Genomic DNA, 22,947 nt, shown 5'->3' on the forward strand with positions numbered 1-22,947 from the left:
CTATACATTTAGAATATCCTTGAGATATTTGATTTGGATTGTGTTAAACTTCCTTTTATTATTTTTGTGTTGTATATCTTATCTTGAATTGAAGGTTGAACTCTCACATATACATACACTCACACATCTTAGAAAGTTTACATATTGGATCTGACCAGAGCATTAAATTCATATCATCTGGGCATATTTGTTTGTGCTATATTTTGGTACATATCTGCTTGACTGACAAGCATAATCACTGTACCCAGTTATACTGAGAAAAATACTGTTGTATTCTAGGTATAGTCTGAGGGGACGGTAATCTAGCCCGATAAGGATTGTCTGTAAAGGTTGAGGTCAGTTCTGTGCTAATTGACTTGGTTGTTTAGGTGTCATTCCACCTGTTTAGTGAGCCTTATAGTGTAATCCTTGTGTAGGTGTGCCAAGGCAAGGATGTAGGCAGGATTGGTCCAACCCCGATATCATATTTGATGTCACTTTTACATTTCGTGCATTATATTCTACTGTGTGCTTGATTTAATTTCCTTGCTGAATATATGCGTATCTAATAGACACAGAATTGCATCGAGTTTATAAATACTGAAATTGCATTGTACGCTTTGAATATTGGTAAATATTTCATATTTGCAATTTCATATATACTTAGACTACCCCTTGGTTGTGTAATACTACTGCTAGACTGATTGACCTAGGAAGGAATTTTTAACTACCAATTCACCCCCCTCTTGGGTTTGCACTAAAGCTGACAATTGGTATAAGAGCCTCGTTACTTAGACTTAACATTTTATTAGTAAAAATATCATGATGGCTTGTGTTGGTGCATCGCTTTCATGTGATGGAAGATTAGTCACGAACCCTTCAGTATTTAGCTGCAAAAATTTCGCTGAATGGAAATTTAGGATACCCGTATTGTTAAAGCTTTAAATTGGAGGTTCTGGGAGGTTATTGCACAAGGAGATAGTATTTCAGTAAAAATCATTGATGGTGTTGATGTTCCTAAATCTAAATTTGAGCTGAATGATAATGATAGGAACTTAGTGCAAGTAAATTTTGATGCCTTGAACACCTTGCTGTATGCTTTAGATTCTAATGTTCTTTGTGAGGTTATGGCATGTAACTGTGCTATGGAGATATGGGAGGAACTTGAAAGGAGATATGGAGCAACTATGTAGGAAAAGGCAATCACTCCTTGTGATTCAAGCTTTACGGATCTTGAATGAGGTAAATCGTGCTCCATAGCTCTAACCGACGATGAGGTAAACCCTTCTCCTTCTATTTTATTTGATAAATATGGTAATGATTTATGTGATGAATTGAATGATGCATCTGATTCTGAATGATATGTTGGTTCTAATAGTGAGAGCATGCCTACTTATGAGGAATTGCAAGTTTAATATTGTAGAACTCATAAGTCTCTTGTTAAAATACTTAAATTCTACAATGTTTTGAAAAACAAGAATGAGGCATCATTGAAAGAACTTGAATCACAAATTATTGTTAATAAAGAAAAGGATTTGAAAATCACGAATTTGGAAAACAAGAATGCTATGCTACAAAAAGAGCTTAAAGACGTAAGATCCCAATTTACAATTGAAAATGAAAAGGATCTTCATATCCTTGATCTTGAAAATAAAGCAAACAATATGACTAAAGAATTTTTGAAACTTTAGAGTGTTCGAAAAGGTCTAGAGAACTTGAAAATTCAAGATCTAGAAAAGAAAATAGAAGACCAGTCTAAGATCATTCATACATTCACTAGAGGTAGAGAAAATTTTGACAAACTCTTACGTTCATAAAAGATGACCTTAGACAAATAAGGTATAGGCTATAATGGGATTGAAAATAAGAAAAGAAAGAACCAATACATGAGGTACTTTGTAAGAGCACCAAAACACTATGCTAGTACCTCCTCCAGTCCTTATACTCACACCACATGCATCTTATGTAAAAAGAAGGGGTACACAAAATTTGATTGCCCGTTTAAAAGGAAAGGTGTAAAATGCAAATAGGTTTGGAGAGTCAAAGTACCACCTTGTCCTAACCCATCAAGACTCAAAGATAGGAAAATGGTACGGGTTGTAAAGAAAGGAAGCTTATTAGAATTTAAGGAAGAACGAATTCCAATTGCAGTCACATAAATGCTTTTCTTAGGTTCTAGGCTTTGGGGGAATGATGTCTATTGGCCTATGAAGTGGTCTATTCCTAAAATGTCAAATCTTAACATATTCATTCCACCTTGGATATACTAAGATCATTTGAAAATCAAGCCAATTTGCAAATCCAAGTATATAACCAATCTGAACTTAATGCATATATTCTTTGGTTAAAATATGAAATCATTGGCTTTAACTTAATAAAAATCCACTTCCAAATGGACAAAAGTATCCCTGCTTGGTATCAAATTTTTAATGCTTAATTCATGCTTGAATACACAAATCTTAAGTTAAGCATATCTTGTCCATTGGACATATTTGAGTTTTAGGGAATCCATCTTGATATATATCAGTTAAAACTAAACTCTTTGTTCTTATATAAAAGCCTTAACCTTAGTTTTGTCATCACTCTAGGCTTAAGCACTAATGATCGTTAGTCCCTATTCTAACTAGTGCTTACTTAAAGACATCATTCCATAATCAAAATTAGAAGCAACCACTAAGGGATTCTAGTTTCACTGATTAACCAAAGTATTCCCTTTTGTGCTTAAAATATTAAAATCTTCTAATTTTGGTTCACCGTATTCTCCACATGGAATCTTTACCATCCTCAATCACATTCAGTAAAGTTTTCATCCTATTCCATGGTTCGTATCCTTACTCAAAATAGTGATCATACTCAAATGATACTTTTCAATCACCAAAGAGCTACAATCAAAGTTCATATACTTTATAATGCTCTTTGCCAAAATGGTTAGGACATAATCCTTTGCTTGCCTATATTAAATAATGTCATGCTTTTCAAAAATACTCTCCTGAACTTAATAAAGATTTAATCTTTAAGAGTATTTATTCTTCTTTCCTTTGTAAGATCTCAAACATTAAATCAAATCCATTAGAGCTTCATTTCCTTAGTGATTAGTTGAATGGCTAAATTGGTTGCACTAGGTCTCAATCTAGATGAATGCATAAAATTTAAGTAGACCTACGCACGCACATGAAGTTTAAATTGAAAGCCATTCCCACTTGGTGCCTTTCACATGCATTGAGATTTATGAGAAAAGAGGCATTGTAGGCGTATGACTTTGAAAGAAATATTTATTGTAATTTTTTGGTCCTCTAAGCCTATTCATCCAAAGCCAAGCATATATCTTTAAAAATCTATATCTCTTGGAGAAATAATTTGAAAAATAAGAAAAAGGCAATAAATGAGTCGAGTGCATAATTGAGGGGGAGCATTTATCTTTCATATCCATATACATTAAAATGCTCTCATTGTTTATTTATACTTATATGTTTGTATGATCTTGTGAGAACAACTCTGCACTAATCTCATAACTATCCATTGTTAGTTATTGATCATATCATCTATTGGATAGTTCATTTCTTTTATGAGTTGTTGATTGAACTACTGGAAATAATGCTTGTGTTGAAAGCCTCCTGCATAGCAGATGTAGTGATATAATTTGCATGCTAGCTGTGGATATTAGGTTGTCGCTTGATTTCTATAATTTATCTATTAAAAACAACCCACTATCAGGTACAGGTTTTATGGGAAAATGTCCTATATACAAACGGCATGTTGCCAAAATTTCACCAAGATTTTCCCATATAAAACCTTGTGTTAAAGATGATTATGAAAAAATTAAAATATTTTTTGAAAGGATGAGTAAAAACTAATTGAAAATTAAATTTCATCCTTGCATAATCATCAGGTAGTTAGAGGAGCTAAGCTCCATCTCTAGAGAAAGAGCTTAAAGATCTTATATGCATCATTGTCATTTATTGAAATATTGAGGTTTTCCAGAAGAACCTTGAACATCATATCCAGTGCTTAAAGGTCTATGAATAGATATGGATTGTTCTAGGTTATGGGTATTAGTTTATGCCATACTATATTTTCTAAGATGCATCTGTGGCCTAGAGGGATGACCATACTAATCATAATATAGTTAATAAATCATCAGTATGGTTGGGTTAAAGGATTTAAAATGAATGGGTTATACTCTAGGCAAAATGAAATGAATCTTGATTTGTGTAAGCAGCTCATTTCAATTAAGTCATATCTTTAAATTGTTAGGGGAAACAACTTAACTTAAAATTCTCCGGCTCTAAAATTCCTTAACAATTCTAACACTTAGATTCATGTTCTTAACGTATATTGAGTTGTGTGCTTCATACTGACATGAATGTTGGATGTATTTGAATCATAGCATGCACTATTTTGGAGTATTTTAAATATCTTGCATGCATTAATGATAAGCTATTCTTGTAATCATTCAGGTCAATGATTTATTTTTGCGAACTGCTCTATTTTCAAATAGCATGCTCCCGAAAATTCAAAAAAAAAATTTCCAAAATTGAAACTTATATTTGAATGTGTTGTGTTTAATTTCCTACCTTAGCCCTTCTTGTTGATGTCAAAAAGGGGGAGAAATGTCTAATTCAAAATTGGAAAAGTTAAATACATCTTAATACATATTAGAATTGAGCTTTATTGATAATTAAAATTAAATGCATAATTTGTGTACATTTGTCTTCATTCAAATGCCTGCATTTAAAATTCAAATTGTGTGCATATATTTAAGGGGAGCCTGTTTGGCTTTGCCCACTTTTGTAAATTGTTTTGTCATCATCAAAAAGGGCGAGAATGTTGACTTTATGAGTCTAATCCCGTTTTGATTATGACAAAACCAATGTTTCTCACCTGTGCTATGAGTTTCTTGAATAACTTTATCCTTAGCATGCACTGTTGGTAGGAACTCAAGCAAGCCATGTGGACTGAAGGTCAAGCTTCATTTATGGCGTTTGAAGAAATGAAAGAATGAAGACTTATTCTTTATTATATTTGCATTCCTTTTTAATTGGTCTGTAATAATTGACATGGTCTGTAATAATGCATCTACATGCATGATAGGGTTTAATGCTTAGAAATGCAGTAGATTGACCATAGGAACCAAATGACCTTAGGGCACCCTTCGGTTGACCAACGCCAAGTGTTTGGGCGTACTTGAAAAGACCTTAGGACCCAACACTCTTACACATATATCATAATAAATTTAGGAGTGTTAAATATAAACTGAATTGAACATTTTAGGGAAATTTGAGAGACCTCAGGTGATCGAACCCTAGGAGTTCAAAACTCCTCGGGCACCCGAACGGTTGAAAACTCAACAGTTAACCAAGCTCTCGAGCGACCGAACTTGTTTTAAACATATCTTCTGTGGCTGCTTGAACCCTCTAAAAAGGACCCCTCACCAACCTTGGCTACTGAGGAAAATAGTTCAAAATAGGACCGGGTGACCGAACCTTTGTGTTCGGGCTACCGACTCACTAACCGGGCACCCGAGCGAAAAATGCTACTGACTTTTGTTCGAGCTACCAAGCCTAAACTTGGGCTACCGAACCATTTAAAATGCTTTTCAAAGCTCAGTTTATTCGGCCGATCGAACCTTGGTTCAACCACTTGAACCTTGTCGGGTTAATTAAATTTTTACCGAGGTTAAATTAATTAAATAGGGTTAATATTTCCTAAGTGCTTTTAAACTTTTCTATGAATTCCCTACATGTCCTAAACGGTTATAATTTCACATTGATCTATGAATATGATTTCATTTGTGTGGATTAGTAGTGATTAGCAAGATCTTTAAGGAAAAACTCTCTCAAATTTTCAAATCCCCTTTGGCTCACACTAGTTCCATATACTCTCTATTTTACTATTCCTTTGATAGATCAAGTTCCCAATAGTGTTATTGAGTGTTTTACATTGCTAAAACTCTCCTTGCTTTTTGATTGATTATTTTCATTGAGAGTTCTTAGCTAGGGTTTTTCCCCTGATTTAAACAATAAATCTTTGAACGAGAATACCCTTATAGCTAGTGAGTCTTTGCATCTTGATTGCAAGACTTATCAAGCTTGTGGATTTTGATTTGCAAAAATATTATTTTACACAAGCTTGCATATTATCTTTGATATTGTTTTTTCTAGCTTCAATCCAAAATATCTATTGTCCTATACATTTAGAATATCATTGAGGTATTTGATTTGGATTGTGTTAAACTTCCTTTGATTAATTGTGTGTTATATATCTTATCTTGAATCAAAGATTGAACTCTCACATATACATACACTCACACATCTTAGAGAGTTTACATATTGCATCTCACCTGAGCATTAAATCCATATCACCTGTGAGTGCATATTTGTTTGTACTGTATTTTGGTACATATCTGCTTGACTGAGAAGCATAATCTAGTTCGGTAAGGATTGTCTCTAAAGGTTGAGGTCAGCCTTGTGCTAATTGACCTGGTTGTCTAGGTCCTACTCCACCCGTAAAGTGAGCCTTATAGTGTAATCCTTGTGCGGGTGTGCCAAGGCAGGGACGTAGGCAGGATTGGCCGAACCGTGATATCATATTTAATGTCACTTTTACATTTTCTGCATTATATTCTGTTGTGTGCTTGATTTAATTTCCTTGCTAAATATACTGCATATCTAATAGACACAGAATTGCATTAAGTTCATAAATACTGAAATTGCGTTGTATGCTTTGAATATTGGTAAAAATTTCATAACTGGAATTTCATATATACTTAGATTGCCCTTAGGTTGTGTAATACTACTGTTAGACTGATTGACCTAGGAAGGAATTTTTAACTACTAATTCACCCCCCCCCTATTGGGATTGCATCAAAGCTAGCACCAAATTTAAATTCAGGTGTAATCCCAAGAGGGGGGGGGGGTGAATTGGGTATTTTGTCCTCTCATTGATGAATGTTAGGCGCTGAACTTGAGTGTCAGCGAGAATACAAACATATTAGGGTTTAATCTTCATGATCTAATGGCCAGGATTGAATCTAAGGCTGAGAACACTTATATATTTGGTTTTAAACCCTAGTGCCTCACCTTTGGCATGAGATTTAGTGTCTTGAACATTTAGCACAACTTGGGAGAGCATTGAACACATTGCTAAACTCTTACTTGGTATTTCAAAGCATATACGTCAAATATGAGTTTAGGCTGCATTGATTTTCAAAAGGCATTCTTGTGACTGTTGTATATTCAACTTGGTATTGGGGTTTGGTAAATCGATCTGTTTGTTATTATTAAAACAAGATTGGACCCATAGAGTCAACAAAACTTTTGAAAATCTATCTTAATATTTTTCATTGAAATATACAACTGATCTTACATATCATTTATCTATAGAAGAATTGATATTAGAAGTAGGGTTGTGATATTATTGTATTGTGATTGTAATCAAGTTAAATTGGAAAGGGATTGTATGATTATTGTTGGCCTAACAAGACTTACAATTCTTATTTTGATAATAACAAATTAAGATAAGTTTGATATGGTTTTCAAGTTAAACTATTTCAAGAAGCAGGCAAAGCTCAAGCATTTCAAACTTAAAGGACAATAAATCTCAAAATGGACATACTAAAACCTTGAAGAATGAAAGTTGATTGAAACCTCAAAGATGATATATGATCATGGAAAAGCAAGGATTTACATAAGATAAAAATATTAGAGTTTTAAGGACATCTCTATCTAAGTACTTCATGTAAACCTTAATATAAATTGAATTGAAGATCTTACAAATAAAAAGAAACTAAGAAACACATTTTTTGAAAGTCCTTAAATATTTTTTTAAATCAAAATGATAAAAGGTCTCAAAGGAGGAAACTTTTCAAATAAAAAAGGGAGTTTCTAAGGGCTATGCGACTGCCCAATATAGGTAGTAGACTACCAAAAATAAAGCGAATTAAACTTGGGAGGCAGTAGGGTCCCAGGCGACTGCCTGAACCCTGTCAAGCGCCTGGGTGGTCAAGCTAGGCGACTGCTTGTGTCTTGGCAGGCAACTGCCAGCCTTTTGGATATATAGTTTTGACTATGGTAGGCAACTTCCAGGTCATGGCAGGCTACTACCACTCGAACATATTTTTAAAAGCTCAATGGGAAGAATTTTTAAATGGATTTTTTGGGCTCTACTCTTTTTGAAAACTTCATGTTTACTCCAAGTAAACTTGGGGGGCAAGGAATTATCTTTTAAACAACTATAAATAGCCCAAATCTTCTATTATTTTATTTACCAAGAAATTTTCCAATAATCAAAGTACTCTCATTGCTCTCAATCTCTCATGTGCTCATCCTACATTCACTACTGAATTACTGCTAATCACAACTATAACGACCTGATATTTAATTGTGGTTCTTTATATATATATATATTGCAAAATTTATAATGCTCTGATACCTACTCGATCAAACCAATCCATCAACCTAAGCAGCAGGAAGCGGAATTTATAAAAACATAATCAAGAAAATATACAATACTAGAGTGCCAAAAGGTTCCTCCAAATATACATATAAGACCGTTACCTAAAATACCCTCAACTGGCTAGGGCTATGCATAATTACTCTAAAAAATACTCACTCTACTGATAGGGCAGTACTGAAGCCCCTCTATCTGTGAATCTGATCTACTCGCCTACCCGGATCACATGAAAAATGTTAAAGTAATGGGATGAGCAAACGCTCGGTAAGACGAAATATTCTATTGCTAGTGTGTGGAAAATGAGTTACAATATTGAGAAGATTTGTTTTTATATAAACACATATAACTAAATCTGAAAATATAGTACAACTGACATAATAACCATCATCCCAAGTAGCTTAACATAACTATATTTTTAGGTTTCTATACATAATACTTCTACTATACATAAGTACACCCTCTGTTATTGTAAAATTGTATATACATATAATAGATGAAAACTTCCTTAGATGGTTGTATGTCATGATTTAACCCCTCATGACAGGGTTGTGCGGCCCAAAGGCGAGATCTACCTTGGCTAGCCAACTAGGAATAAACCACTATACTCCATCAGTCCGATCAGCCCTCCTCAACCCATATCTGATCGGGAGCCTATCCGCTCCTGGGCATTTAATCGACCTACATACCATGCATTATCTGAATAGGTGGTTGCACTCTATACTGAATATTTGTATATAGCAATGGTACCGTGCTCTGCTGTCTGATCCATCAGGGTCTGATACTAAATAATACATTACTATATACAATCTATCTATTTTATGGTGATTCTGTAATATCTATATTAACCATGACGCTATGATAAACTATATCTGTATCAATTGTATTTTTGAAATAAATTGTAAAACTGTATGTCATGGTACTGAAAACTGTATAATCATGGTATTCTGAAAATACTACAAAACATATTCCCTGTCTGTAGAATCTGTAAAAACATAATTCTTAAAATACTGTAAAACATGTTTCTATACTATATCCATATTCTCATGCCACATAGTAATTTAAAACATTTTAAATTTATTTGATACACTATATAAATTCCTGCTGTGAAATAATAATCTGATAAAAACATATATATCATACTGAAATCATACTAGTATTGTCTAGGATAGCATATTTCCCTTACCCGATTTATGCTAAAATCTCCCCACTATAAAGGTTCCTACGCCTGCAGGGTTCTCCACTCAACACCCTGAAAACCATAAATCCCAAAACAAAACATCATTATTTCTACATCTATTACATTTCCTACAATTGCTACTAAACCAAATTTTGCTTAAAAGACCTTACACTGAATGTGGGATGAAATCCAACTTTGTCCCACTGACGATCCGCTCAAGAAGACTTGGAGAGAACTTTCCCAAGAGCATCGTGGTGGCCTCAGATCATCAATTCGGTGAATGATGGGGCTGAAATCGAAGAGAGATGGAGGTAGAGCCATAGAAGAGAGAGAGGGAGTGAATTTCTATAAATTTTCTACGTAAAAATCCAACTTTCAGATATTTATAGAGATGAATTCGTTGACGAGACACGTCACCTCATCGACGAGTCCTGTAGAAAGTTTGTCCATGAACCTGCACCCTCATCGTCAAATTTCAGACTTCAAAAAATCCTCTCTCAGTATCTTCTCGTCGATGAGATCCTGAAGAACCCTCGTCGACGAAACCCCTGTGTTCGTCGATGAGGCCTAAGAAATTTCTTGGAATTATCACCTCCAAAATGCAATGTCATCGACTGCCTCCTTCTATTACTATTTCCATTTTCCTCTCTCTTTATTATTTAAAAATCATTATTTTTTGGGTCGTTACATTCTCCCCTCCTTATAAATTTCGTCCTCGAAATTTATTATTTATATAGCTCATCATCCCTTAAAGGCAAAATGGTCTACTTATTTTATTACCTACCCTCACTTATAGTAGAGGAATACCGTGGTTACATGGGTAGTTCTGGGAGATTACAAGTATAAAATAAAATTGTCCCAAAACCAAAATACTACCTATCCTATACTCTACATTATAATTACATTGTACAAAACAAAATTATCACTACTTAAATTATATATCACTGCCATTACCCACTAAACAAGTGGGGTTATTTTTGTGAAATCTCGCTTTCAAGCTCTAACAAAGCTTCTTCTATCGGGTGATTCCTCCACAGAACTTTTACCAGTGGTATCTTCTTATTACGTAATTCCTGTTCCTTTCTATGTAAGATCTGTACTGGAGCTTCCTCGTATGCTAAATCACCATTAAGTTCCAATTCCGCATCGCTGATAATATGGGAAGGATCTGAGATGTATTTCCTCAACATAGAAACATAAAACCCGTTGTGAATCCTGAATAGAGATAGTGGTAAAGCCAACCGATAGGTAACTAACCCAATCTTCTCGAGTATCTCAAATGGGCCAATGAACCTAGGGCTCAATTTACCCTTCTTCCCAGACCTCATGATTCCCTTCAATGGTGCTATTTTTAGAAATACATAATCACCCACTTCAAATTCCAGTTTCCGGCAGTGAGTATTTGCGTAGCTTTTCTACCAACTCTGCGTTGCACTGATTCGATCTTGAATTAGTTAGACTTTATCGTACACCTGCTGAACTATCTCTAGCCCCAAAACTCGCCTCTCACCCAGCTCACTCCAGTATAAAGGGGAACGACACTTCCTACCATAAAGTGCCTTATAAGGAGCCATGCCAAAGCTAGCGTGGTAGCAATTATTGTAAGAAAATTCCACCAATGGCATATACTGAGTCTAGCTACCCCCAAAATCCAATACACACGCTCGTAACATATCCTCCAGTATCTGAATAGTTATCTCTATCTGACTGTCTATCTGAGGATGGAAAGCGGTGCTGAATGCTAGCTAAGTCCCCAATGCCTTTTCTAAACTCCTTAAGAATTACGATGTAAAACGTGGATCATGGTCCAAAACTATGGATACTAACACTCCATGGGGTCGAACAATCTCCTATATGTAAATCTCTACTAACTTGTTCATAGGGTAGCTAATCTTAATTGGAAGAAAGTGCGCTCTCTTCGTTAACCAATCAACAAATACCCGGATGACATTCTGACTATGCGGCACTGATGGTAGCCTCATAACAAAATCAATGGATACGTAGTCCCACTTCCATTTAGGAATGAAAATTGGCTGCAACGGTCCTGTCGCTCTCTGGTGCTCAGCCTTAATCTTCTAGCACGTCAAGCACTACCGTACAAATTCAACTATCTCTTCCTTTATCCTACTCCACCAGAAGTACTCTCGTAGATCCCGATACATTTTAGTGCTACCTGGATGTGTGGTGTATAGGAATCTGTGAGCCTCCTCCAATATATTCCTCTTGATCTCGGTATCTGTAGGAACACAGAGTCTAGTACAGAATCGCACGGCTCCGTCATCTGATATGTTGAATTCCTCACCCAAACCATGTCGTACCCTAGCCATTACCTCTACTAACTCTGCATCATCACCTTGAGCTACGCAGTAGGTTATATATATGTTGACCTTATAGGTCACACCCTAGTTTTGATAATGACAAATACAATTGTATTTAATAAATATCTAATTCATGTGCAGGTTTATACTAGCATACATTCAAGGGCACTTGAAAGCTTGAAGACAATTTCATATTTCAAATTGTAATATCTCTAAGTGAATTTTGTCTGTAATAGTAACTAGGCTGTCTGTAATAGTAATTAGGGTTTTTGTTTGTAATAAGCACACACATCACATGCATGATTTATTTTGTAAGCTCGAACCAAACCCTGAATGAAAGAGTACTGTAGAGAGACCTTAGGATACACCTTCGGTCGACCTTCGGTCGATCGACACCGAACTTTTTCGGTATTTCCAAAACTGGACCTCAAGTGACCTTAGGAGACACACATATGCACATATGTTTATTAAGCACTTGAAATAAACCTTTCTGGGTCAATTCGGGACCGAAATGCACACTTGGTGGACTTTCGGTCGACCGGCCAATTCAGTTCAAATTGGCCCGGTCGACCGAAACCGGTTCGAGTCAACTATTTGACCCGGTCCCGGTCGACCGAACCCCCTGGGAGTCAACATTTTGACCCCCCGATCGACTGACCAAAATTGTACTGCAACTACCTGGTCGACCGAAGGGTTTTGGGAGGATTCCCAACTGTCGTCGACCGAGCCACGCAGTTCAAAAAGGCCTCGGTCGACCGAACCGTGGTATTTTTGAGAATCGCCCTTGTCCGGTCGACCGACCACTCAGTTCAAAATGCTCCCGGTCGACCGAGCTACTTGAGTCCTGGTCGACCGAACCACTTTTGGTCGACCGAACCTCTCGGGTTGCTCCTATTTTTTACCGAGGTTAAATTTTTTAAACAGGGTTAAAGTTTCTTAAGTGTCATTAATCTTTTCTAAAAATCCCTAATAAGTCCCCAACAGTCAAAATTTTTAGTATGTCTATATATACTCCTTCATTTGGTGATTTAAGCATTGATTAGCAAAAAGGATTAGGAAAATCTCTCTCAAGCAAAAATACCTCCTTGTGATTCCTACTTGCTCAAATCTTTCCCAAAAGCACTTTAGCTCATTCCTTCAAATCATTTGTAAGTGCTTTGAGTGTATATTCAAACAGGTTTTGCTCTCATTGTTTAAGAGTGTTTAAATCGATTTTTCTCTCGAGAGCATAACCTAAGTGTTCTTAGGAGGCTTTGCTAATAAGCCTATTCTAAGAAAACTTGTGGTAAACTTCTGAGTGTTGCATTATCATTGCAACATCTTTGGAAGTGTGTATTTGTTTTGATTTGCAAAAACATATTTCAAGCTTACTCAAATATCTTATGGAACTTATTGAACAATTTGTGAAAAGGTATTTGTGCTTGTTACACTAATCTTTGTGGTATTATTTATACAAGTAATATAGCATTTACCGAAAACAAAGATTATCTATTTTGCCATTCAAGCATATACATATTCATATGATTGACTCATTCTATTGATTGATTATGTTGAGGCTTGTTTGATACTCTGTGTGAATACGCTTGATTGAATATTTTAAAGTACACAGATTATTATTGACACTCTCACATACGTACTACACTGATAGAAAACATAGTTGAGAGTTGACATATTCAGACCACACAGAGGTTACATTTTAAATCACTTGTGGTGTTTGTGTTTGTGCGCATTTGTGGTACAAATCTGCTTTACGTGAAAGCACTCCTGCATTGTACCTTGTGATTGTATATCTGAGAGATTCCAGGTGTGGCCTGAGGGGGCGGTAATCCAGCCCGGTAAGGATTGGTGTAAAGGTTGAGGTCAGCCCTGTGGTAATTTGACCTGGTTTGTATAGGTGCCGCTCCACCCGTTTAAGTGAGCAAGGTATTGTGATAATCCTTGTGCTGGTTAGCCAAGGCGGGGACGTAGGCAGTTGGCCGAACCTCGATAACATATCTGCGTGTCATCTTTCCTTTACTGCTTTCTGACACTTCTATGATTGTTTAAACTGCTTTATTTAATTTCTGGTATATTTACATTATTTGCACTAGATTGACCCTAGGATTGTGAACATACTGCTGCTAGGAGAAATACCTAGAAGATAAAATTTAAAAATACCAATTCACCCCCCCTCTTGGGATCACGGTAAAGCTAACAATTGGTATCAGAGCCACGTAGTATAGACTGACTGTTATTTTGCACAAAGATCACATATGGCTCATAGCTCCGTGACCCCTTTCCCTGAGGGACCATCTTCCACACGACCTCCTGTTTTCAGCGGTGTTAATTACACCTTCTGGAAACAGAGGATGCGCATCTACCTTCAGAATACTGATTGGAAGGTGTGGAGGATTGTCTCTAAGGGAAACTATGTCCCTATGAGAATTGAGGGTGCAGCTAGGGTTCCTAAGACTGAGGATGAATATGATGATGATGATATGAAAGCTGTTAGTCTCAATGCCACTGCTATGAATATTTTATATTGTAGTCTGGATGTAAATGAATTTAACAGGATTATGGCATGTTCAACTGCAAAAGAAATATGGGATAAATTAGAGGTCACATATGAGGGTACTAGAGATGTGAAAGACAGTAGGATAGATATGTTGACCAGTGAGTATGAGGCCTTTAGGATGAATGTAGGTGAGTCCATTCAGAGCATGTACACTAGATTCACACACATCATAAACTCACTGCATGCATTAGGAAAGACCTATCCCACATATGAGATGATCAGGAAGATCCTTAGAGGCTTACCTCCTGTTTGGGAAGCTAAGGCTACGGCCATTGCTGAGGGTAGAGACCTTAAGGCCATGAGCTTAGACGAATTGATAGGTTCCTTGATCACTTATGAACTGTCCATAAATGAAAGACTTAATGAGCATAACAGGGCTAAGAAGGTGACTGCACTGAAAGCATCTAATGACACTTTTAGTGAGTATAGTGAGTCTGACACTGATGAGGAAATGGCCATGCTAACCAAAAAGTTTAGTAGATTCTTCAGGAAGAACAAGAAGCCATTTAAAAAATATAGAGACTCCACTAATGAGAAGGGAGAGTCCAGCAAAAGAAAGGAAAAATCAAATGCTCCTACATGCTATAACTGCAACAAAGTGGGGCATATCAAACCCGATTGCCCACTTCTGGAAAGGGAGGCTAAGAAAAATAAAAGAGCCATGAAGGCTGGAACTTCATGGGATCAATTCAGCAGCAGCAACTCGGACTCGGATCATAGTGACACGGAGGTCGCTAACTTGTGCTTAATGGCATACGGGGATGAGGTATCGTTTTCTAGTTCTTCATCTTCTTATTGTTCATCTGATGATTGTGATTCTGACAGCATGCCTACATTTAGAGAATTGCAATTTGAATATATTCGTGTTTCTAAATTATTGGGCAAAATGACCAAAGAGAATGAAAATTGGAAAAAGAAATGTGACAATTGGTCTAAATTTTTTAATATGGCAAAAACCTCTCATGCATCTATTTTAAAAGAAAAAGATACTACTATTGTTGAGCTTGAGAGGAAAGTGGATGATAGCTCCAAAATCATTTTTAAATTCACAAAGGGCAAAGAAAATTTTGAAAAACTACTTGGTGCCCAAAGAAATTCCTTAAGTAAAGAGGGTCTTGGTTTTAATGGCATAGAAAATATTAGACGACCTAATCTTTACTTAGGACACTTTACACGAGAATCAAAATCTCATATCCCTCCTAAAGAACCTAAGTGTAGACTGAAATGTTTTAAATGCAAACAGATTGGTCACATTCAATTTGATTGTCCACTTAGGAATAAGCATGCTAAAATCAGAAAGGTATGGGTAGTTAAAGGAGACCCTGCTACTAACCCCCATGGACCCAATAAAATTTGGGGACCAGCATCAGTCACTTAGCTTATTTTGCAGGTATGCCTAAGATCATCCTCATCCAAGGACCGGTGGTACTTAGACAGTGGGTGCTCACGACACATGACCGGTGACAAGGGAAAATTCACTTCAATTGTTCCCAAGGATGGAGGCTACGTGACATTTGGCGACAATGCCAAAGGACGCATCATCGGGGTAGGTAAGGTTGGTAAGGATTCCTCTCCTACTATCAATAATGTTCTGTTGGTTGAAGGATTGAAACATAATCTACTTAGCATAAGTCAATTGTGTGATATAGGATATAAAGTATCATTTGAAAATGAAAAATGCATAGTAGAAAATAAAACAGACCACAAAGTACTCTTTACTGCTGAGAGACATGAAAATGTTTATACTACATCTCTTGATAATTTAGCTTCGCAACAAGTAACATGTTTTTCTGCTATAAATGAAGCTAGTTGGTTGTGGCATAGGCGTTTGGGGCATGCTAGCATGGACTTGTTGTCTAAACTCGTTAGAAAAGAATTGGTTAAAGGTTTGCCCAAAATGTCTTTTGTAGAGGACAAAATTTGTGATGCATGTCAAATGCGTAAGCAAACAAAGTCTAGTTTTAAGAAAAAGAAATTCATATCTACTACTAGACCATTGGAGTTGCTTCACCTAGATTTATTTGGGCCTAATTCTGTGCAAAGTCTTGGTGGAAAATCTTATGCTTTTGTAATTGTGGATGATTTTTCTAGATTCACATGGGTGTTATTTCTTGCACATAAAAATGAATCATGTGAATATTTCACCAAACTTTGTAGGAGAATTCAGAATGAAAAAGGATATAAAATCACTCACATAAGAAGTGATAGAGGCACAGAAATCAAAAATGAAAGCATAGAAAAATATTGTGACTTAGAAGGTATATCTCATAATTTTTCCGCACCTAGGACACCTCAACAAAATGGTGTAGTTGAAAGAAAGAATAGGTCACTACAAGAAATGGGAAGAACTATGTTGAATGAGCATAACTTACCTATATATTTTTGGGCCGAGGCCATTAATACCGCATGCTATGTTATGAATAGGGTGTTGATTAGACCATCAATTAATAAAACTCCTTATGAATTGTGGAACAACCATAAGCCTAATATTTCCTATTTTCATGTATTTGGTTGTAAATGCTTTGTGCTTAGAGATAATGAGCATCTAGGAAAATTTGACTCTAAATCTGATGAAGGCATCTTCCTAGGCTATGCACTTAATAGTAAAGCATATAGAGTTTTCAATAAAAGAACTTTAGCCGTAATTGAATCCATTCATGTTGTGTTTGATGAGTCTAATCCATTTTCTAACAAAGATGATGAAGATGATATTGATATTAGAAAATGTTTAGAGAAAATGTCCATTGAAAATAATGCAAGTGAAAATCAAGAAGCAAACGAAAAATCACTTGAGGATAATGAGAATGGAAATCAAGAGTTGCCTAAAGATTGGAAATACATTAGAAGTCATCCTATAGATCAAATCATAGGCGAACCATCCCGCGGAGTAGCCACCAGATCATCATTGAGAAATATAGTAAACCACTCTGCTTTCTTATCCCAAGAAGAACCTAAAAATATTAAAGAAGCCATAGAAGATGAATCTTGGGTAATGTCCATGCAAGAAGAACTTAATCAATTTGAAAGAAGCAAAGTGTGGACCTTAGTTCCTAGGCCTAATGAGCACACCATCATTGGAACTAAATGGGTATATAGAAATAAGAAAGATGAAAATGGGGTAGTAACTAGGAATAAGGCCAGACTAGTTGCCCAAGGGTACAACCAACAGGAAGGGATTGATTTGGATGAAACATATGCTCCTGTTGCTAGATTAGAAGCCATTCGTATGTTACTTGCCTTTGCCGCTTTTAAAAATTTTAAATTGTTTCAAATGGATGTTAAAAGCGCATTTCTAAATGGCTACATCAATGAAGAGGTATATGTAGAACAACCACCCGGTTTTGAGAATCATAAATATCCCGATCATGTTTACCGGTTGTCTAAAGCCCTGTATGGATTGAAACAAGCTCCTAGAGCTTGGTATGAGAGGCTTAGTGGTTTCCTATTAGAAAATGAGTTTACCCGTGGCAAAATTGACACTACACTCTTCATCAAGTCCAAAAATGATGATATGCTCCTTGTTCAAATCTATGTGGACGATATCATTTTTGGAGTAACCAATGATGTGTTGTGTAATGAGTTTGCCAAATGCATGCAAAGTGAGTTTGAAATGAGCATGATGGGTGAACTTAGTTTCTTCTTAGGTCTACAAATTAAGCAAGCTAATCATGGAACTTTCATATGCCAATCTAAATACATTAGGGACTTGCTAAAGAAATTTAATATGGAAGATTGTAAAATTCTTGGCACACCTATGAACTCTTCCATAAAGCTTGATAAAGATGAGCAAGGGATCCCTGTTGATGTAAAATTATATCGTGGCATGATTGGAAGTCTCCTATATCTCACTACTAGTAGGCCTGATATTATGTTTAGTGTGTGCATGTGTGCTAGATTTCAGGCTGACCCTAAGGAATCCCATTTGAAAGCTGTTAAACGAATCCTTAGGTATCTAGTTGGAACTATAGAGTTAGGACTCTGGTACCCTAAGCATACTACTTTTGAGATTGTTAGCTACACTGATGCTGACTTTGCCGGTAGTAAGGTTGATAGAAAAAGCACTAGCGGCACTTGTCATTACTTAGGACAATCTCTTGTTTCTTGGTTCTCCAAGAAACAAAACTCAGTTGCCTTATCCACCGCCGAAGCTGAATATATTGCAGCTGGAAGTTGTTGTGCCCAAACTCTTTATATGAAACAACAACTTGTGGATTTTGGATTGCACTATGAAACAATACCGATTAAATGTGATAATACTAGTGCAATCAACATCTCTAAAAATCCTATCTCACATTCACGAACCAAACACATTGAGATTAGACATCATTTTCTTCGTGATCATGTGCAAAAAGGAGATGTGGCTCTTGAGTTTGTATGCATAAATGAACAGTGGGCCGATATATTCACTAAGCCACTACCTGAGGATAGATTCATACAAATTAGACGTGAGTTAGGCTTAATGCATAGTAGAGAAGCTACATAAACTAAAATGTTTAATAACTTGCATAAATTTAGGGGGAGCTCCTTTATAAAAATTTTCCAAATCTAAGCAACTAGTTCCATTGTTGACTTATCTTTTCGCTTAAGATACTGTGAAAGTTGGTTGTTGATTGAGTGCTTATGTCATACGTTCACTTATTGCATGTTCATATTAACTATTGCCTATGATTGCATCATTTGTCCAATTCATGGCCATTTTGAAAGTTTATTTGTTGTGTTGGCCCATACTGAACTGTTTGAGTAGTGGTGGATAAACTGTTAGGAAATATAAACTCAAACAGGTTACACTTACACAGGTTTACTTTTGGAAAGTCCTATTTACAAACGGCACTCTGCCGAAATTTTTCAAAATCCCTTTCCAACATTGTTCTTGTGTAAATGTACCTAATCCAAGCCTAAACCTTTAATTCCGATGACCCTTTTTGCTGTTGCCAAAAGGGGGAGATGGAAAGAATTGGATGCATTTTGTGAGGGGGAGCCTTCTCAAGGCTTAACCCTATAGTTTTGCCAATCGAGTTTGTCATCATCAAAAAGGGGGAGAATGTTGACCTTATAGGTCACACCCTGGTTTTGATAATGACAAATACAATTGTATTTAATAAATATCTAGTTCATGTGCAGGTTTATACTAGCATATATTCAAGGGCACGTGAAAGCTTGAAGACAATTTCATATTTCAAATTGTAATATCTCTAAGTGAATTTTGTCTGTAATAGTAACTAGGCTGTCTGTAATAGTAATTAGGGTTTTTGTTTGTAATAAGCACACACATCACATGCATGATTTATTTTGTAAGCTCGAACCAAACCCTGAATGAAAGAGTACTGTAGAGAGACCTTAGGATACACCTTCGGTCGACCTTCGGTCGATCGACACCGAACTTTTTCGGTATTTCCAAAACTGGACCTCAAGTGACCTTAGGAGACACACATATGCACATATGTTTATTAAGCACTTGAAATAAACCTTTCTGGGTCAATTCGGGACCGAAATGCACACTTGGTGGACTTTCGGTCGACCGGCCAATTCAGTTCAAATTGGCCCGGTCGATCGAAACTGGTTCGAGTCAACTATTTGACCCGGTCCCGGTCGACCGACCCCTTACAGGTCATTTGACCTCGGTTGACCGAACCCCCTGGGAGTCAACATTTTGACCCCCTGGTCGACCGACCAAAATTGTACTGCAACTACCTGGTCGACCGAAGGGTTTTGGGAGGATTCCCAACTGTCCGGTCGACCGAGCCACGAAGTTCAAAAAGGCCTCGGTCGACCGAACCGCGGTATTTTTGAGAATCGCCCTTGTCCGGTCGATCGACCACTCAGTTCAAAATGCTCCCGGTCTACCGAGCTACTTGAGTCCTGGTCGACCGAACCACTTTTGGTCGACCGGACCTCTCGGGTTGCTCCTATTTTTTACCGAGGTTAAATTTTTTAAACAGGGTTAAAGTTTCTTAAGTGTCATTAATCTTTTCTAAAAATCCCTAATAAGTCCCCAACGGTCAAAATTTTTAGTATGTCTATATATACTCCTTCATTTGGTGATTTAAGCACTGATTAGCAAAAAGGATTAGGAAAATCTCTCTCAAGCAAAAATACCTCCTTGTGATTCCTACTTGCTCAAATCTTTCCCAAAAGCACTTTAGCTCATTTCTTCAAATCATTTGTAAGTGCTTTGAGTGTATATTCAAACAGGTTTTGCTCTCATTGTTTAAGAGTGTTTAAATCGATTTTTCTCTCGAGAGCATAACCTAAGTGTTCTTAGGAGGCTTTGCTAATAAGCCTATTCTAAGAAAACTTGTGGTAAACTTCTGAGTGTTGCATTATCATTGCAACATCTTTGGAAGTGTGTATTTGTTTTGATTTGCAAAAACATATTTCAAGCTTACTTAAATATCTTGTGGGACTTATTGGACAATTTGTGAAAAGGTATTTGTGCTTGTTACACTAATCTTTGTGGTATTATTTATACAAGTAATATAGCATTTACCGAAAACAAAGATTATCTATTTTGCCATTCAAGCATATACATATTCGTATGATTGACTCATTCTATTGATTGATTATGTTGAGGCTTGTTTGATACTCTGTGTGAATACGCTTGATTGAATATTTTAAAGTACACAGATTATTATTGACACTCTCACGTACGTACTACACTGATAGAAAATATAGTTGAGAGTTGACATATTCAGACCACACAGAGGTTACATTTTAAATCACTTGTGGTGTTTGTGTTTGTGCGCATTTGTGGTACAAATCTGCTTTACGTGAAAGCACTCCTGCATTGTACCTTGTGATTGTATATCTGAGAGATTCCAGGCGTGGCCTGAGGGGGCGGTAATCCAGCCCGGTAAGGATTGGTGTAAAGGTTGAGGTCAGCCCTATGGTAATTTGACCTGGTTTGTATAGGTGCCGCTCCACCCGTTTAAGTGAGCAAGGTATTGTGATAATCCTTGTGCTGGTTAGCCAAGGCGGGGACGTAGGCAGTTGGCCAAACCTCGATAACATATCTGCGTGTCATCTTTCCTTTACTGCTTTCTGACACTTATATGATTGTTTAAACTGCTTTATTTAATTTCTGGTATATTTACATTATTTGCACTAGATTGACCCTAGGATTGTGAACATACTGCTGCTAGGAGAAATACCTAGAAGATAAAATTTAAAAATACCAATTCACCCCCCGTCTTGGGATCACGGTAAAGCTAACAATATATATATATATATATATATACTGCAAAATTTATAATGCTCTGATACCTACTAGATCAAACCAATCCATCAACTTAAGCAGTAAGAAGCTGAATTCATATAGACACAATCAAGAAAATATACAATACCAGAGTGCCAAAAGGTTCCTCCAAATATACATGTAAGAATGTTACCCAAAAAATTCTCAACTGGCTAGGGCTATACATAATTACTCTAAAAAATACTCACTCTACTTATAGGGCAGTACTAAAGCCCCTCTATTAGTGAGCCTGATCTGCTCGCCTACCTGGATCACCTGAAAAATGTTAAAGTAATGGGATGAGGCAACGCTTAGTAAGACGCAATATGCTATTACTAGTGTGTGGCAAATGAGTTACAATACTGAGAAGATCTGTTTCTATATAAACACATATAACTGAATCTAAAAATATAGTACAAATAATATAATAACCATCATCCCAAGTTGCTTAACATAACTGCATTTTTAGGTTTCTGTACATAATACTTCTACTATACATAAGTACGCCCTCTGTTACTCTAAAATTGTAAATACATATAATAGCGGAAAACTTCCCTGGATGGTTGTATGTCATGATTTAACCCCTCATAATAGGGTTGTGCGGCTTGAAGGTGGGATCTACTCTGGCTAGCCAACTAGGAATAAACCACTATACTCCATCATTCTGATCAGCTCTTCTCAACCTATATCTGATGGGGAGACTGTCCACTCCTAGGCATTTGATCGACCTACATACCACGTATTATCTGAATAGGTTGTTGCACTCTATACTGAATATCTGTATATAGCAATAGTGTCATGCTCTGCTATCTAATCCATTAGGGGTCTGATACTAAATAATACATTACTATATACAATCTATATGTTTTACGGTGATTCTATAATATTTGTATTAACCATGATGCTGTGACAATATTTTTTAAATAAACTGTAAAACTATATGTCATGGTACTGAAAACTGTATAATCATGTTATTCTGAAAATACTATAAAACATATTCTCTGTCTGTATAGTCTGTAAAACATAATCCTTAAAATACTCTAAAACATGTTTCTGTACTATAACCATTTCTTATGCCACACAGTAATTTAAAACATTTTAAACGTATTTGATACACTGTATAAATTCCTGCTTTGAAATAATAATCTGATAAAAACATATATTTCGTACTAAAATCATACTAGTATTATCTAGCATAGCATATTTCCCTAACCCAATTTTTGTTAAAATCTCCCTA

At 36.3% G+C, this 22,947-nt stretch overlaps 1 protein-coding gene across 1 annotated transcript; it reads left to right on the plus strand.

The window, feature by feature from the left end:
* Positions 1–14,213: 14,213 nt before the first annotated feature.
* On the plus strand, positions 14,214–18,962 carry LOC131168381 (uncharacterized; the record flags this gene model as incomplete). Its single annotated transcript, XM_058127754.1, has 4 exons — positions 14,214–14,825; positions 15,873–17,150; positions 17,307–17,362; positions 17,684–18,962. Coding segments are annotated over 4 exons (3,225 nt in total), but the record flags the coding sequence as incomplete, so codon positions are not given.
* Between the last annotated feature and the right edge of the window lie 3,985 nt (positions 18,963–22,947).

The sequence above is a fragment of the Malania oleifera genome, chromosome 11, assembly GCF_029873635.1.
Source record: "Malania oleifera isolate guangnan ecotype guangnan chromosome 11, ASM2987363v1, whole genome shotgun sequence".
Taxonomy (NCBI): domain Eukaryota; kingdom Viridiplantae; phylum Streptophyta; class Magnoliopsida; order Santalales; family Ximeniaceae; genus Malania; species Malania oleifera.